The 18008-nt window shown below is 38.9% G+C and overlaps 1 protein-coding gene across 1 annotated transcript in view; it reads right to left on the bottom strand.

Annotated features, from left to right (window-relative positions):
- Positions 1-16736, bottom strand: part of LOC130916260 (long-chain fatty acid transport protein 2-like) — a 36244-nt gene extending 19508 nt beyond the window's left edge. Inside the window, exons 1-4 of the mRNA XM_057836840.1 lie at positions 16094-16736; positions 11637-11846; positions 11390-11545; positions 556-680 (exon numbers count right to left, since the gene is read on the bottom strand). Coding sequence (XP_057692823.1) covers positions 556-680; positions 11390-11545; positions 11637-11846; positions 16094-16589 — 987 coding nt within the window. The 5' untranslated portion in view covers positions 16590-16736. The remainder of the gene's footprint in view (positions 1-555; positions 681-11389; positions 11546-11636; positions 11847-16093) is intronic.
- Between the last annotated feature and the right edge of the window lie 1272 nt (positions 16737-18008).

Below are 18008 nucleotides of genomic sequence, written 5' to 3'. Positions count from 1 at the left end.
GGCGAGCAATACGTAAAGTTCGACTCATGCAGATGACGCATGGAGAGGCAAGGTTGCCGAAAAGACGAGAAAGGTCCAGCTGCGGCTCACAGTACAAACCAACCGCGCCCCCTGCTTTCAACAACCAGTCAGATCAAGCGTTCGCCATCCGCCAACCACGCCCCCTGCTTTCAATGACCCTAACTATTATATAACAACTCCTTATCCGCCTCTACGCTCATTTTGGGTTGGGGTTTAGGGTTCACAGCTACTTGCGTGAGTTTGTTTGGAGGCAAAGGTACCGAAACACAAACCTTTTCATGCAAATTATTGATGACATGTAAGTTTCTTATCCTTTTTCTTATCTTTTTTAGGTGGCAGGGGTGAACTTTTTCCCACTGAGATTTGCACTTGTAAATTAAAAACTGAATTTAGTGTTGCTGCTGTGTATCATCTTGTATACATCCCATTAATGTGAGGAAAGCCATCAATGTGGCGTGGTGCCAAAATTAGTTTGACACCCAATCCCTAAGTAAAAGCCACTCCCACTCGTCATGTGTGATGAAGAGTGCCTACCTTTGGTGTGTTACAGACAAAACGCATTATTTCCCCAATGTATTGTATTACAGTCACATTGTATTTCCTGCAGTCATCCCAGAACTGTGATGAAGAGAATTTACTCTTCAGGGCAACTGTGATACCTGAACACATGACAAAACAAAGACAATTTATCCAGCACATTCATGCTAGCTGTGTTTGAATCCAGGGTCTGCAGCCTGTCAGAGTCCAGCACCAAAAACTACTGTCCTATCTAATGTGGGAAGCAGCTAACCACAAGCATGCTGACACAAATAATAACAAGTGCATTAAACACACTTCTTTTTTGCAACTCTTTGACAATGAAAAATGACTCATCTCTGCCAGTTGAGTTGACAGCATATCAGACACTGAAGTAAAATAGCACATTCTTAAGTGTTTAACATTTCCTATCTGTAGCAGCTCAATGCAACGGACACACTGGAGTGTGATGCGTTCCACTGAATCTCCTAAAAGTAGGACAAATACGTGTCCGCAAATACTCAACGATGCGCAGGACGCCGGTCGAGGCATTTAAATGATTGACTGTCCCACATAAATCAGTATAAATCAAGGGCGTAAGTTTGCGTAGGGCTGGTAGGGATATAACAATACCAACTTTTCAGAATGCTCAAATTGTCCCAACCAGCGATTAAGCAGCCTTATTTGCATTATATACAGTAATGAGTTCAGTAATATTGGTAATTTAGATTGTCTTTAGATTGTAGAATTGACCCTACCAATAAACTTCAAAACTCTATTGACCTAACACTTCGTCATTCTTTGCGTCATGCCCTACCATAGGGGGCCCGGCTTCATTAATAATAGTCATTCGAAGACAGCACACGCTCATGTCAAAGCCAGATTTAAGTTTGGATTTTTGAAGTACAAAAGCTGTACCGCATACAAACAGGAGGGATTGTCTCAGGAGTGATTTGTTCGAGGATTTAAGGTAATTATTACATTTTTCGTACCATGCATGCATTTTGAAACATGAATACAGTGGGAAAAACTAGCTGCTACGGCCGCCATATTGGAATTCTCACTAACATTATACTTCAAAATTTTTACGAAACATGAATGGTAACTGTTTTTCCTTTTTTTTACCTCTAACCAAAAATCTTGTAGGAAAACCCATTGTGAGTGTGTTTGCTTTAGTTTAATTGTTGCGATGCTGGCCCTTTAAGAAGTGGGAAGCTCGCCAAAGCAACTCTACTCCGTTCACAGCCGTGTAGTTCATTCCCAATCTACCGTCATGTTTACTTACCATCCGAAAGTTGTGTGTAAATGGGAAAAGTAAGTATAGTGTTGAAGTGTGCCTTAACAATGTATAAACACGTTTAGTTGATGACAGTTGCTCAGCTAATAATCGATTGCATTCGCTAGCCACTGCGAGCTAACCGCTAGCCTCCCTGTGCTAATTGCTAACGCTAATTTGACTACGTTGATGAGGCTAAAAGTTTGTTATGTTTCCAATAGGGAATGGGACGTACTACGTCATTGTTTGGACGCGCCTCCATGCTGGCAATATGATTCACTTCCGGGCCGGCAGAGTCAATGCGGATTGTAACGTGTGGTAGTGCTAAGCTAACTCTTTCGGTGTTTTAGAAAGAAAATATGGGTGCTTATTGTTGCGTTACCGGGTGCAACAGCATCTCCTACGACAAAAAAAGGGGTTAGGAAAAATGGACTCACTTTTCACCGTTTTCCTGCATGGAGGACCAAATATCAGATCACGAAGGTACGACGGATGGCTGGATTGCAGCGGTTCGTCGGAAAAGCATTTCTTATGATCATATTTCTGCTGGAATGAGAGTGTGTTCCTGTCATCTCTACTCTTGTAAGTTGAACGATTTATCCACTTTTGGTTTCAATACGCTTTTCTTTTTTTACACCGTTGTGTAAATCTGCCTCGGTAGCAATGCTCGCCTACTACGACTCACCTACCTGTTGTGTTCCTAGGTAAACCTGCTGACAACACATCCCGATTTGTCACCATCTCTCTTCTTGGATCATTTGACAAAGAAAATTTGTTCAATGGAGTGGTTCCATTTGTCCTGTGTCACACTCAAACAAGCCCCTGCTGCAGACGCCATCTGGGTCTGCCCTTCTCGTCGATGAACTGCGGGCTTTTAACTTGTGAAAATGCAAGAACTGTAATGCACATATTTATTCTGCCTGGCTATTTAACTATGGCCAGTGACGTATTATTATTATTATTATTATTATTTTTTTTTTTTTAAACCACTTTGACAAAGACACGTTTCATTGTAATGTTGAATTTATATATTCTATTATTATTTTTAAATGATAATATTCTTATTTGCACTTATGGAGACTTTAGACTGTCAATTCAAATAGTGTTGGAAAAGTTGCAATACCTAAAATAGAAATGCAAGAACTGTAAAGTACATATTTTTACACCTTTTTTTACCTAAGGCCACTGGATGTTTTTTAACTGCTTTGAAAAAATACAGGTTTTGTTGTGATCTTGTATTTATATGGTATATAGCTTTTTATAATGTATTATGTATTATAATATTTGCTGCCCCCTGCCAGAGTGTGGGCCATTTTGTACTAAAAGGATTTTAAACTGTCAGTTCAAATACTGTGTTGGAGACTAGTACTTGCAATACTTAAAATGGAAATGCAAGAACTTTAAAGCACATCCTGTCTGGCAATTTACTCAAGGCCAGTAAATAGTGTTTTAAACTGCTTTGACAAAGACACGTTTATTGTGATCTTGTATTTGTGTATTACTTATAATTATATAATATTTGCTGCCACCGTCAGAGGGTGGGCCTTGTTTGCACTAATTTAAAGATTTTAAACTGTCAATTCAAATATCGTATTGGAGAAATTGCATTACTTGAAATAAATCTATTGCAACTTATCAGTCCCAGTTCTTGTCTACAACACTGTCCAAAAATTGTCAATGCATATTCCAAATAGAATAACAAAATTAAGTCACCTGACTTTGTAATTATTACACCTGTTTATTATGAAGACCTGAAGTAAACAACAAGCAGTTACAGTTTGTCAAGAAGTTGTTCAAGTCATGTTTTGGTATTCATATTTTATTGACTTTTCACAACAACACTTGGGATCGTGTTTGTAAGAGCAGAGCAAACTGAAGTTTCAGCGTGCACTCTTCGCCTTTCCAACCTCTCATAACGCTCCGATGTGGTGCGCTTGACCTCAGAATAACCCAAGAAGAGATATGGTGACCAATCGGGATGTGTTGTCAGCATTTCATATGCAGGTTTTCCTAGTAACACAACAGGTAGGTGAGGAGGAGTAGGTTAGCATTGCTACCGAGGCAGATTTACACAACGGTGTAAAAAAAGAAAAACGTATTGAAACCAAAAGTGGATAAATCGTTCAACTTACAAGAGTAGAGATGACAGGAACACACTCTCATTCCAGCAGAAATATGATCATAAGAAATGCTTTTCCGACGAACCGCTGCAATCCAGCCATCAGTCGTGCCTTCGTGATCTGATATTTGGTCCTCCATGCAGGAAAACGGTGAAAAGTGAGTCCAGTTTTCCTCGCCCTTTTTTTAGTCGTAGGAGAAGCTGTTGCACCCGGTAACACAACAATACACACCCATAATTTCTTTCTAAAACACCGAAAGCGTTAGCTTAGCACGACCACACGTTACAATCCGCATTGAGTCTGCCGACCCGGAAGTGAATCATATTTCCAGCATGGAGGCGCGTCCAAACAATGACGTAGTACGTCCCATTCCCTATTCCCCTCATCTCTACTCTTGTAAGTTGAACGATTTATCCGTTTTGGTTTCAATACGTTTTTTTTTTTTTTTTTTTTTTTTTTTTTACTGTTGTGTAAATCTGCCTCGGTAGCAATGCTAACCTTCTCCTCCTCCTCCTCACCTACCTGTTGTGTTACTAGGAAAACCTGCATATGAAATGCTGACAACACATCCCGATTGGTCACCATATCTCTTCTTGGGTTATTCTGAGGTCAAGCGCACCACATCGGAGCGTTATGAGAGGTTGGAAAGGCGAAGAGTGCACGCTGAAACTTCAGTTTGCTCTGCTCTTACAAACACGATCCCAAGTGTTGTTGTGAAAAGTCAATAAAATATGAATACCAAAACATGACTTGAACAACTTCTTGACAAACTGTAACTGCTTGTTGTTTACTTCAGGTCTTCATAATAAACAGGTGTAATAATTACAAAGTCAGGTGACTTAATTTTGTTATTCTATTTGGAATATGCATTGACAATTTTTGGACAGTGTTGTAGACAAGAACTGGGACTGATAAGTTGCAATAGATTTATTTCAAGTAATGCAATTTCTCCAATACGATATTTGAATTGACAGTTTAAAATCTTTAAATTAGTGCAAACAAGGCCCACCCTCTGACGGTGGCAGCAAATATTATATAATTATAAGTAATACACAAATACAAGATCACAATAAACGTGTCTTTGTCAAAGCAGTTTAAAACACTATTTACTGGCCTTGGGTAAATTGCCAGACAGGATAAATATGTGCTTTAAAGTTCTTGCATTTCCATTTTAAGTATTGCAAGTACTAGTCTCCAACACAGTATTTGAACTGACAGTTTAAAATCCTTTTAGTACAAAATGGCCCACACTCTGGCAGGGGGCAGCAAATATTATAATACATAATACATTATAAAAAGCTATATACTATATAAATACAAGATCACAACAAAACCTGTATTTTTTCAAAGCAGTTAAAAAACATCCAGTGGCCTTAGGTAAATAAAGGTGTATAAATATGTACTTTACAGTTCTTGCATTTCTATTTTAGGTATTGCAACTTTTCCAACACTATTTGAATTGACAGTCTAAAGTCTCCATAAGTGCAAATAAGAATATTATCATTTAAAAATAATAATAGAATATATAAATTCAACATTACAATGAAACGTGTCTTTGTCAAAGTGGTTAAAAAAAACGTCACTGGCCATAGTTAAATAGCCAGGCAGAATAAATATGTGCATTAAAGTTCTTGCATTTTCACAAGTTAAAAGCCCGCAGTTCATCGACGAGAAGGGCAGACCCAGATGGCGTCTGCTGCAGGGGCTTGTTTGAGTCCGACACAGGACAAAAGGAACCACTCCATTGAACAAATTTTCTTTGTCAAATGATCCAAGAAGAGAGATGGTGACCTATCGGGATGTGTTGTCAGCAGGTTTACCTAGGAACACAACAGGTAGGTGAGTCGTAGTAGGCGAGCATTGCTACCGAGGCAGATTTACACAACGGTGTAAAAAAACACAAACGTATTGAAACCAAAAGTGGATAAATCGTTCAACTTACAAGAGTAGAGATGACAGGAACACACTCTCATTCCAGCAGAAATATGATAATAAGAAATGCTTTTCCGACGAACCGCTGCAATCCAGCCATCCGTCGTACCTTCGTGATCTGATATTTGGTCCTCCATGCAGGAAAACGGTGAAAAGTGAGTCCATTTTTCCTCACCCCTTTTTTTGTCGTAGGAGACGCTGTTGCACCCGGTAACGCAACAATAAGCACCCATATTTTCTTTCTAAAACACCGAAAGAGTTAGCTTAGCACTACCACACGTTACAATCCGCATTGACTCTGCCGGCCCGGAAGTGAATCATATTGCCAGCATGGAGGCGCGTCCAAACAATGACGTAGTACGTCCCATTCCCTATTCACTTCTCAATCTAAGTTGTTATTCTAATTTCTAACTGCTTAAAGTGTTTGCTGATTATTGTCCATGATGAGCAATTATATGCATTATATGAGCGGTAGGCTATATTTCATTCATATTTAATGTGTTAATTTAGGTAGATATACTGTATGTTCATACCAAGGGCATAGGTTTGGAAAGGGATGGTAGGGACATAACACTACCAACTTTTCAGGATGCTAAAATTGTAAATAACAACTTTTAAGCAACCTTATTTGCATTATATAACGAGTTCAGTTATAAAGGGAATTTAGATTGTCTTCCCATATGTTGTAAGGATAGAATTGACCCTACCATTCTTAAGTGAATTATTTTCATTATGTTTATGTTTGCTAATAAAAAGTTTTTGAAAACAAAGGTTTGAATCGAACAGTGTATCACCTGAACCGATGCACATAAAAGTTATTATCAGTCGATACGGATTTATTTTGCATTGATTATATAGCCTATCAATTAATTAGGTTCATATTCATGAGAAATGTGGCCCTTTGCCCCGTTCATCCAATCTATTTGGTCTTATTAATGTCCCGTCCCCAGCAAAACTGTACATGCAGGTTATGCTGTTATATCGTCCCTACCAATGTTGAGACAAAACGAACGCCCTTGGTTTATACAGCATATGCGCGTGTGTATTATATAACTGACATGTTGCATATGGTTATACTGTACTGCAGAAAACCACACACGCGCATCCTCATCATTCTCTGAAGTAAACCAAAAATAAATCCTGAACAGCCTCTTTGAATCTCTGATCGGATTCACAACATCATAGCGTCACCAGCTTTATTCCACGCACCCATAGAGAGATCCCAATCCAAATTAGCTCTTTTTCAATCTAGACTGTTTTACATTCATATCTATAAAAAAAAAATCAGGGATTTACACATTTATTCACAAGATTTTTCAACTTAAAAAGCTCTTTGTTTTGCTACTTCGAAATATGTACTTACAGTAAAATGAATTATAACCCATTTTTTTGGTTTTTATTTTGCTTTTGGTCAGCAATAGGCCAGCCCAGCGCCTGCACATGCTAAAGCTCGTCGGGTTGTTCCCCGGGAATGTGCAGGCCGACTTGGACCGCGCCAAATTAGAGGAGAAAGAGGATGACGAGGAGATTTTGGCCGAGCTTGCCAGGGAGCTAGCCGGACCCGCCGACGAACAAGCTTGCCCAGCAGGGGAACATAGAGATCGCTGTGAAGCTCAAGAGGTGCAACCCGCCCTCCGTGATGTTCGACGTCCTGGTCGAGCTGGTGGACACGAGAGAGCTGGAGACGGGAGAGCTGGGCTGTCCTCAAGCGGCCATCTCTCCCCATGACCCATAGTGACATCGGAATTCAATAAATAATAAGTTGTGATTGTATATAGAATTTATAATTTATTTGAATATTGTTTATAGTTGATTCTGCATGCTTTCCTCAAGTATTACGTTTCTGATGTGAAAATTGAGTAATTTATAAGCTTTTGAAAAATGTCAAATTTGCACTTAATAAAAAAAATGCTATTTTAGGCAAAAATTCATATATGTTAAATATTGCTATTTTTCTTAAAATATAGGTGATTATCTCTGCATTTGGTGATTTTTGTGCATCTAGTGTAAAATTTGAAAATTTTATAGCCATTTTAAGTTTTGTTATACTTAAATAAAAAAATAATTAATCAGGATTTTATAAGGGAACGACTTTGAATTTTTTGATGCCACTGCTCATGGAGACTCATATATGCCTAACATAGGTGCCTGTTTTGGTTTTAGGACGGTAGCAGCTTTGGTTTTGAAAATATTTGCATTTGGAAGTTTTTGAAAATCGGCCCCCTACGGATTGGCCCTGCACCCGTTGTCATGTAAATATAATATGAAGTCTACGCCCTACTATTATTTAATGAATTATTTTCATTATGTTCAGACTTACATTTACACCTTTAAACTTGCTGAATGTGTTGGTCTATTTTTTCCCTCAAACACATGTTTGATTGGCTCATGACTTGACCCCACTCTCCCCCTCAGCCCACACACACAAACAATATATACGTATATTTAAAAAAAAATGAGGATCTTACAAAGGAACAATTGGCTAACTTGCACAGCAAAGGTCCACTAGGTTAAATGCTATAAAATGGTAATGTTCACCAGATTGTTTCTGGTGCACACTTGAAACAATATGGTGTGCACCTGATTGTTTCGGGTGCGCATCAGATAGTTTCTGCTGCACACCAGATGGTTTAAATTTCTTTTATTTCTGTTGATGTCTCTTTAGGGGCTCCATAGGAAACACACAACTAATTTTGCTCCTGAAAGTCTGACCTGCATCAGAGTAAGCATAACAATAAACTGTGTGAACTTGCTAACCTGCAAAACTCGAGTAGGAAGCTGCTCAGAGAGAAGTGTCTTCCTGTATGTGTTTTATACTATTAACTATAATTAAATTCTGAGAAATGTAGTAAACTCTGCTGGAAGCTATAGAACCAGAAAAACGTGAGCAAGAAGCTGCTTCGAGGGAGAGGTTGTGTTTCACAGAAAAGTGTTGGCAGTAAAAATACACATACTGATGCTTTTTTGTCTTGTAAACTGCCTGGTTTAGAAGGAAAGAGGGCTAGACCATGTTGTGACTTTACAGTTTCGAAACTAAATACCTATTAGTGCATTTCATTTATTAAAATGTATTTAATTCTACGTTATTTATTTAAAAATTCGCAGTCTATGCAGATATTTTTTTCCAGATAGTCATACATTAATCCAGTCCTTCTCAAATAGTGGTGCGATGCCAGGGGGGGAGCATGTGACCTCGGGAAACATAATTTTTGCATACTAAAATAAAGTGTAATTGCACATCCACTCACTGGGTGGCAGTGGCGCTCTCATTTTCAGGGTGTGCGAGGTATTTTTGGACCAAACAAGAGCACACAGCAAACAGCTGGGGCTAATAAAAAGAGCTAGGATGAGGAAATATGACGAAGCGTATGTAGCGTTTGGCTTCACTTTTAATACAGTGGGAGACGAGGAAAGATTGTGTCTAACAATGTTGGCAGCGGACAGCATGAAGGCAAATCAATTAAGACATCACTTAAAGACATTAGACCCCAATCACATTGATAAGCCGCTTGATTTTTTTCAGCAAAAGCGTGCCGAATATTACTAACAATCGTCCCGCTTTGTGAGTATTACATCAGTAAACCAGCGAGCACTGTTAGCATCTTATAAGGGGGCATTCCAAGCTGCTCAGTGCAAAATAACCCCAGACCATAGCAGAGGAGCCTATACCGCCTGCAGACAAAAAAAAAAGAAAAAAATCACTCTGTCTAATGACACTATCATTTTTGTTCATTTATTTTTTTGTTTTGTTGGTCAAATTGTTTGGCACATTGTACTGTTATTGTTGCTAATCAATTGGAATTTATTATTATTATTTATTTATTTTATTTTTTGTTATCAAATGGTCAAAAAATGTACCTTGAGTGTGTTTAATTTGGCTGTAACTGTCTTTTTAAATTCAGGGAAATTGATGTGCTTTAAGTCTTTTCTGTTACAAAAAAAATGTCAATAAAGTTATACTTTATTGTCAGTTGATCTATATTACTTTTTATGTTAACAAGGACAATGTTATGCAGAGGTGTACTTATAATAATTTTATAGACATATACTGTATATATTAGGGCTCTCAAACAATTAAAATTTTTAATTGAGTTAATTACATCTTAAAAATTGATTAATCGTAATTATTCGCAATTCAAACCATTTCTAAAATATGCCATATTTTTCTGTAAATTATTGTTGGAATGGAAAGATAAGACACAAGACGGATATATACATTCCACATATGGTACATAAGTACAATAAATCAACAAGATGGAATTAACATTATTAACATTCTGATATAAAGACTTCTTAAAAGATAAATGTTAGTACAAGTTATAGAAATTGTATCTTAAACCCCTCTCAATGTTTTCGTTTTTAATAAAATTTGTAAAATTTTCAATAAAAAAATAAACTAGTAGCTCGCCATTGTTGATGTCGATAATTACACAATGGTCATGTGGTGCTGAAACCCATAAAATCAGTCGCACCCAATCGCCAGCAAAGGACGACAAAACACCAAAAAACACAAGTAACAAGTGGACATTACACTGCTGTCATTTTAATCTGTTTGAGCGGGGCATGTGCGTTAAATGCGTCAAATATTCTAACGTGATTAATTTAAAAAATTAATTACCGCCCGTTAACGCGATAATTTTGACAGCCCTAATATATATATGTATATGTATATATATATAAATGGGGGGAGGAGGGGTGAAACCTTGCATCTTCCTGAGGGGAGCGTGACAGAAAATAATTGAGAAGCACTGCATTAGTCATAATCAAGGTAAAAAGTAATTAATTCCAATTTAGATTTTTTCCCCCCATAATTGCTTAACCCACTGATGCACTTTAGCGATGCTTCTGGACAAAAGCAGTAGTGTTTTACCTGAAGGAAAGCTCCATTTTTATTTATTTTTGTTAATCCCTGACTAAGAAGTTTCTTCAGTTACTGTATATTTAGTGTATTTATTCAGACAGACAATGTTGAGTATTCTTTTTTATTCTTTTATTTTTATTCTTTTGTATTTTTATGGCATTCCTTGATAGTTACAAGATTATTAGCAAGTTTGTATTTATTGTGTATGTAAATATGGTGCAAGCTATGTTCAATTAGTGAAATTTAAATTTGCTAATAAAATCCAGATATTTATTCAGGAAGTTTTTGAAAACAAAGGTTGGGATCGAACGTTTTATCACCTGAACCAATAAACATGAAACTAGAGGTCAGTACAGATTTGTTTTGCAATCATCATTTAGCCTATCAATTAATTATGTTAATATTCATGAGAAATGTCGCCCAGACCACCATTCACACAATCTGTTTGGTTTCATCAATGTCCCCTCCCCAGCAAAAAGTGTGCATGCAGGTTATGCTGTTATATCGTCCCTACCAATGGTGAAACCAAACCTACGCCCTTGGTATGTATGGAGTAGGACACGATTGACGCAGGGTGCAGACCCTGAATCTGGACACAGCTTTTAGTTGTCTCGCATGATAAAAGATATACTCAATATCAGTAATGTGATTGAGAGGGCGTACCTAAGTCAATTGCTCCTGCGAATCCAACAAATCCCGAGGTGTGATACAGAGGGAGGCTGATATAAAGCACGTCATCTGCGATTACTCCACAACTGCGAAGAATCATAGCCATGGCCCATAGTTTGGTATGGGTAAGCACTGCTGCCTTAGGGAGACCTGTTCAAGAGAAGATGAAGAAGGTGCAGGGAGCAACTAGGCTTGTTTCCCCTCCCTCTCAGAAAAAAAGCAACAACCCAACATGGCTCACCAGTAGTCCCTGATGTGTACACGTAGACGGCGGGACTCTGCATGTTCAAATCTGATCTTAACTCTCTAGAGAGCGGTTCAGAGGACATGTTGCTCATCTTGTCGGTGAAGCTGTGCACGCCTGCACATGTCACCGGGTTCCCCAAGAAGTACACAGTCACCTGCTGCTCCAATAGTTCTGGTAGCACCTCCTCCACTGCGCTCTGCAAGTCTGGACACATAGTTGTGTTCAAAATTATTCAATCTCCACCGCCCCATAAGTGTTTTTGCATGTAAGACATTTATTTTTCATCTTTTTTTAATAATACCATTATCTTTTTTATAATACCATTAAATAATTACATTTCCGATAGGTAAATACAAATTAAATAAAAATACTTTTGGGAATATTTCAATTTATGGCCTTTGTGTTATTACTTCACTGAAAAAATTGTTCAATATATATGCGTGTATAACTTCAGTACTTAGTACAACATCCTTTGCAACAGTAACATCCTTTAGACGTGAAGCATAACTTGACATAAGTTTCTTGCAGAGATCCACAGGTATCTTTGACCATTCCTCACAAGCAAAGGCCTCCAGTTCATTAACATTTTTGGAGTTGTGTGCTGCAACTGCCTTCTTCAAGTACCCCCAGAGATTTTCAGTGGGATTTAAGTCTGGTGATTGCAATGGCCACTCTAGAATCTTCCAGCACTTCTTTTGCAATCAAAATGTGGTAGAAGTTGAGGTATGCTTAGGATCATTGTCACGTTGGAAGGTCCAATCTCACCCAAGACTCAGCTTTGTCAGTGACTGCATGACATTCGCTGAAGATTTCCTGTACCTGAAGAAGCAAAACAACCCCAAGCATGACTGACCCCCCCCACCGTGTCTCGCAGTAGATAGGGTGTTCTTTTCTTTATAGGCATGATTCTTTCTCCTCCACACGTACCGTTGATCCATCAGCCCAAAAGCTTCCAGTTTGGTCTCATTACTCCAGAGAACAGTATCCCAAAACCTTTGTGGTTTGTCCACGTGGTTTTTGGTATAATTGTTGTGCTTTGGAGCCGGGGGGGGGGGGGGGGGGGGGTCTGGGAGTTCTTGCATGTAACCCATCATTTCGCAGTGTGCGTCATATTTGATATTTTCTAGGATGAAACCTGAATACCTTCCTATGACATGTCCTGTCATAGTTCCTGCGCAAGCACTCCAGACAAGGAAGAGTCAGAGCCAGGTTGAGCACCACAGTGGTACTTACTCCACTATTGCACCCGGGGAAAGTGCCCACGCTTACTCTTCTCTGCAGGCCCTGCAACGGCTGAAAACTACCCCACAAGAAGGGTATTAGGTCGAAAAACCTACCCTGCCATAGGAAGTGTGGAGAAGCCCGTCCGGAAATCCAAGATCAAGTGGCCAAAACTTAAAGCCAGCGACAAAGAAGGATGGAGCAGTTTTGATGCCACCCTGCACACAGTCCTCCAAAGCACCCTAAAGAGCAACACAACATCAAAGTTGAAATCGAAATTGAGGAAAGCTCTAAAGGACCTGGCAGAGGAAGCAGAGCAAGGGTGCTTCTGTCTCTGGCTCCGGAGGAAAGATAAAACGTGGGGGAAACAAGCAGCGTAGGACCTCCAAGTTTGCTCGGTATGTGGTCAGGCCTGCACTTTACTCAGGGACTTGGACTCCCCTGCCATGCATAGTCCATTGGGGCTGAGCCCACAACCCAGCTGCAGGGAGTGGCAGGGAGACGTCACTGACACTGCCCCACCACACAGAGATGTTTCGAGATGGAAGGAGCGAAACATCAATGGGGGGTGGCTTCCGGCTGACGACCCTGCAGCGGGCCCACTGCCACCGTCGGAGGTGCGACAAGCAGTTATGCTCAGCAGGCTCCATCTATCTGTACTCCCAACCAGCTGTCACCCGGGGATTTATCTCCACTTTTGGCTTCAGGTATCACACAGCAGTTCCAGACAGTAACCTTTTTCTGCCACACCCATTTAGCCTTTTTTACTGTGCCTTTAGCTTTATACTTGCAGACTATGCTCCCAATTGTGTCTCTTGAATTTTTTAGTCCTTTTGCTATATTTTGATATCCATATCCTTGGTTATGAAGTGAAATGACCTCCTCTCTGAACTTTTTCGACCATTTCTCTATACTTTACCATATTGTAAAGATGTCATTAACTGCCAAGAAGAGCCATGTGTCACAGTCCTTTTAAATCTGCCTAACTGCTGCTCATTAGGGTTTCGTTCACATCTACAGATGTTTTCATCAGCTGTTTGAGAACACCTGATGGAAACCTTTGTTCTTAAGAGTGGTGGACTTGGAGGGGGTTGAATAATTTTGTCAATGAGGTAATCACAGAAAGACCATTAATTGGAATATTCAAAAAAATATTTTTGTTATTTCAGTTGTATTCATCTATTTGACAAGTCATTATTTGATGTGATTATGAACAAGATGAAAAATGAATGTCAAACTTGCAAAAACACTTAACCACTGTGGGGTTGAATGATTTTGAACACAACTGTATGCATCTATGAATGCCAAAAGTCAGGCTGAAAGCGAATGATCAGCGGACGATTTAAACATTCATGTTGTTGGAAAATGTGTGAACTAATCTAAAAATAGTTTCCAAAGAAATTGGTGGTGTGAACGTGTAACGTTTTTTATTACTTTAGTCATATTTTGGTTGAGAAATCTGTCTTAATTTTAAATTTTGTCAGCGACTGTCAGATTATACAACACACACCCTGAAGTTAATTATTCATAAATGTCCTAATATAGTCATTGACAGCGTAGCGGTACACTGACTTGCTTTCGGTGAAGGCAATGAGGAACTTTCCTGGGTGACGCTGAGTGAACAAGCTCATTACGCAGAATTTGCAAACTCTAAATGTTAGGCTGCTTTCAGAATCAGATATAAATATTGCAACACTAACATGGAAATCACCAACTTCATGTCGATGCTTTACGATATCAGTTCTTTGGACAACAATATATTTGTTGATACCACAAAATCTGCCACTATTCAAGAGCCTTCAATGGATTTTATATGATTTGTACACATTTTACACAATCAGTTGCATGTCACTTAAAAACACAATCAGTTGCATGTCACATAAAAAAAAAAAAAAAAATCTCTCTCTCTCTCTCTCTCTCTCTATATATATATATATATAGCGGAAAACACAGACAAGACTGAAAAAACAGTTTCTCCTCTTCCACTCCTCTTTAAAACAAACTGCTGGATTTTAAGCCAAAACAACTGTTGTGCTTGATAGAACAATATGTCTATATGTTGCCATAGCAGATTCATGGCGCATTAAGCCCCTGAACTATTTTTAATTTGTCCGTTTTACCCTGAAAACCCCCGTTTACAGACATCGCGCAACCGCTTTTGTTTCAACCCAGCCATAGAACGAAAGTAATTATTTATATTCATTCAAAATGTCTGTCGTTTTTAGCTCAGAATCATTGATGTCTCATATTTCGTTTAAAAAAAAAAAAAAAACGACTTAAAAAAATTAATCACACACATATTTTAAACTTTTAAACAAATTATGTCACATTGAAAAAAATGGCGTCTGTAAAAAAGTCACGGATATCTACCTCATAACTATCGCTTAATTGAATTTTTTTTTGTTACTGTCGCATTTTCTCCGATATGTTAGATGATAAATAATCGGTCCAAACAAAGAAAAATTGGAAAAAAAAAAAAAACCTTTAAAAGGGTAAATATATGAAAATCTCGACCATTCCTTAATGTCTGCGATTTCTGCATCGCGACCCTTGTTATATTACAATGTTTCACCCATAAAATCCCCCCCAAAATCCAGCTGTGGCCATTCACAGCTGTGTCTTGACACTCAGTGATACATGCTACATGGGAGTTTTTGGATCAAAACAAGGTAGTTACGCGATAATATCTCGTTAAAGTCATGGTGTCTGTAATTCTGCTCTCGTGTGCTCTCGCCTCCAGATAGGGTTTTGCTGTTTAAAAATCATTTTTTGTTAAAAAATGCCCTCCTGTTCAAAAATTTTCTTCCCCCAGAAAATTGAGATTTTAAGCTTTCCAATGATATATCACACATGCATATCGGACAATTTTGAAATTTGGACAAATTGGAGGTCTCAGAGCGGAACTTCAAGTCACCTGAGTGTTTTCCGCCATATATAGTGCAACTTTGATGACTTTGACAGTGTCGCCGAAACATTTCAGGCATTTGAATGAATAATTAAAGACAGCCTGGCAACTCGCCAGGTTTATGAGACGAGTGCAAAGTTTACATCTGGAATAACTGACCCCAGCAGAGTGGAGAAACTGCATTACATCCTCATTAACTCAGTAGGTGCCATTGAGAGTCATAGATTTTCAATTCATCTTTCCTTGCTAGCCCTGCCAGTAGAAGGGATTGGACGTCTATGGCCGTCAATTTTTTAAATCTGATTTTGACGATGGATTACGTTACCTGGAGCGACCAGTAAAACTTGGGCGCCGCTGCACTTGAAGCAATGCAGCAGTGACTTGGACCTGATGTTGGAGTTGAGTAGAGCCGCTGAACAGCCGAGTTTGAAGAGAGCCAACCAGAGCCACACGAACACGGGCTCGTTGGCCACGAACAAAGTCACCGTGTCGCCTTGCTTCAGCAGGCCGCTTTGCAGCAGCACCCTTGCGGCTTGGTTGCTGAGCCGGTCGGCGTCCTGGTACGTGAACGTCTCATCTTTGAAGAGGACGAGTGGCTTGTGCGGCTGCTTTTTCGCCTGCTCCATAAAGCGGTCCAAGATGGTGTAGTTGGTTTCGATGTACTCCATGACTTTGCGACGTATTCGCAAGTTTTTCACGATGTACTTGACATCTTGTATTAGGTAAGGGAAGCGGGAAAAAAGGCAAACCGCCGCGGCTGCAAGGATAAACCAAAACAACATGTTTTCGATGGGTTGAGTAGCTAAATCTGCATTCACCATAAATCCACCATTTATCCAGCTGTTATCTCTTGACAGCACATCGTAGGCAGGGTCGTTTTGCAGTGGTGGGAGGGAAGTTTAGCATGTCAGAGATCAGATTTCACAAGAAGCCAAAGAGTCAATCATTTCCAAAAAAAAAAAAAAAAAAAAAAAAAAAAAAAACATATGAACTAATCCCTCCAACTCATTCGCTCTTTAGTTGTAGGTTGAACTGGTAAAAGTCACTCACACGCAGCGACTCATACTAGTACTATTGAGCGCAAACTGTGCAAAACCGTCAAGTCGGACTTAACCCTTTCATGCACAAGTTATTTTTCTCTTCAATGTTTTTATTCATACAGGCAAAGGTGGGTAGAGTAGTCAAAAATTTTACTCAAGTAATAGTGTTACTTCAAAATAATATTACTCAAGTATAAGTAAGTCATCCAAAAAATGGAATCAAGTACAAAAAGTATTTGGTGAAAAGAATACTCAAGTAATCAGTGACTGCTTACATTTTTTTTTTTTTTTTTAAACAATAGTATTTTTTTCCCCTCAACATAAAATTATCCAAATGAACTGTTGTAATGATACTGTCGTAATATGTACAATAACCCATTACATCACCACATTAAGCCAAAGAAATACAAAACGGTGGGAAAAAAATGATTGAAATCTGCTGAGAAAAAATATGAAAAGAATCACTATTTGTCCAAAGAGCATGAGTGCCCTCTTGTGGAGAAAATAGTTCCTAGTTTGAATAGGGACTAGTTCCTACAGTTACTTACTATTATGAAATTAAAAGATCATATCTGTTTTTCTGTGGTCAATCGGCGCAAAATAAAAACTGGGAGGGATTAAAATCATATCAATAATCTATTACATAACCAGTTTAAGCCAAAAAAATACAAAAAAGGGTGGGAAAGAAATCATTGAATTCCGCCGAGAGAGAGTAAAAAATGACAGAAAAGAAACATTATTCGTCCAAAGAGCATGAGTGCCCTCTAGTGGAGAAAATAGTTCCTAGTTTGAATAGGGAATTAGGGGTGGGAACCTGTTGTCATCTCACGATACGATATGATGAATAGGCAGTGGCTGCGTTTCAATCACAGTTTAAATGAGCCCTCGCTCACTTGCCCTAACCACCGCCCCCCAGGGGAATCCCCGCAGCGAGATGGACCCTCAGAGGGCTCAGTGATCGAGTGAAAAACGATGGTCACTCTGGAGCTCCCTGTATCCCACAATGCATTGCAATGGTCCATGGAAAATATGTCCATGCAGTGGTGGTAATGAAGCTCAAATACCGTTGGCTGCTGTGTATATATATACAATCAAAGAAGAAGAAAATGAATTTAGCAGCCAGCACAGTGTTTGAATGTTATACCAAACTGCCTTTCGAATTGTAAAATTCATCATTGTTGTTAAAAAAAAAAAAAAAAA

Source organism: Corythoichthys intestinalis, chromosome 5, assembly GCF_030265065.1.
Source record: "Corythoichthys intestinalis isolate RoL2023-P3 chromosome 5, ASM3026506v1, whole genome shotgun sequence".
NCBI classification, from domain to species: domain Eukaryota; kingdom Metazoa; phylum Chordata; class Actinopteri; order Syngnathiformes; family Syngnathidae; genus Corythoichthys; species Corythoichthys intestinalis.
The sequence above is the reverse complement of the archived record's forward strand: the minus strand, read 5'-3'. Positions and strand labels throughout refer to the sequence as shown.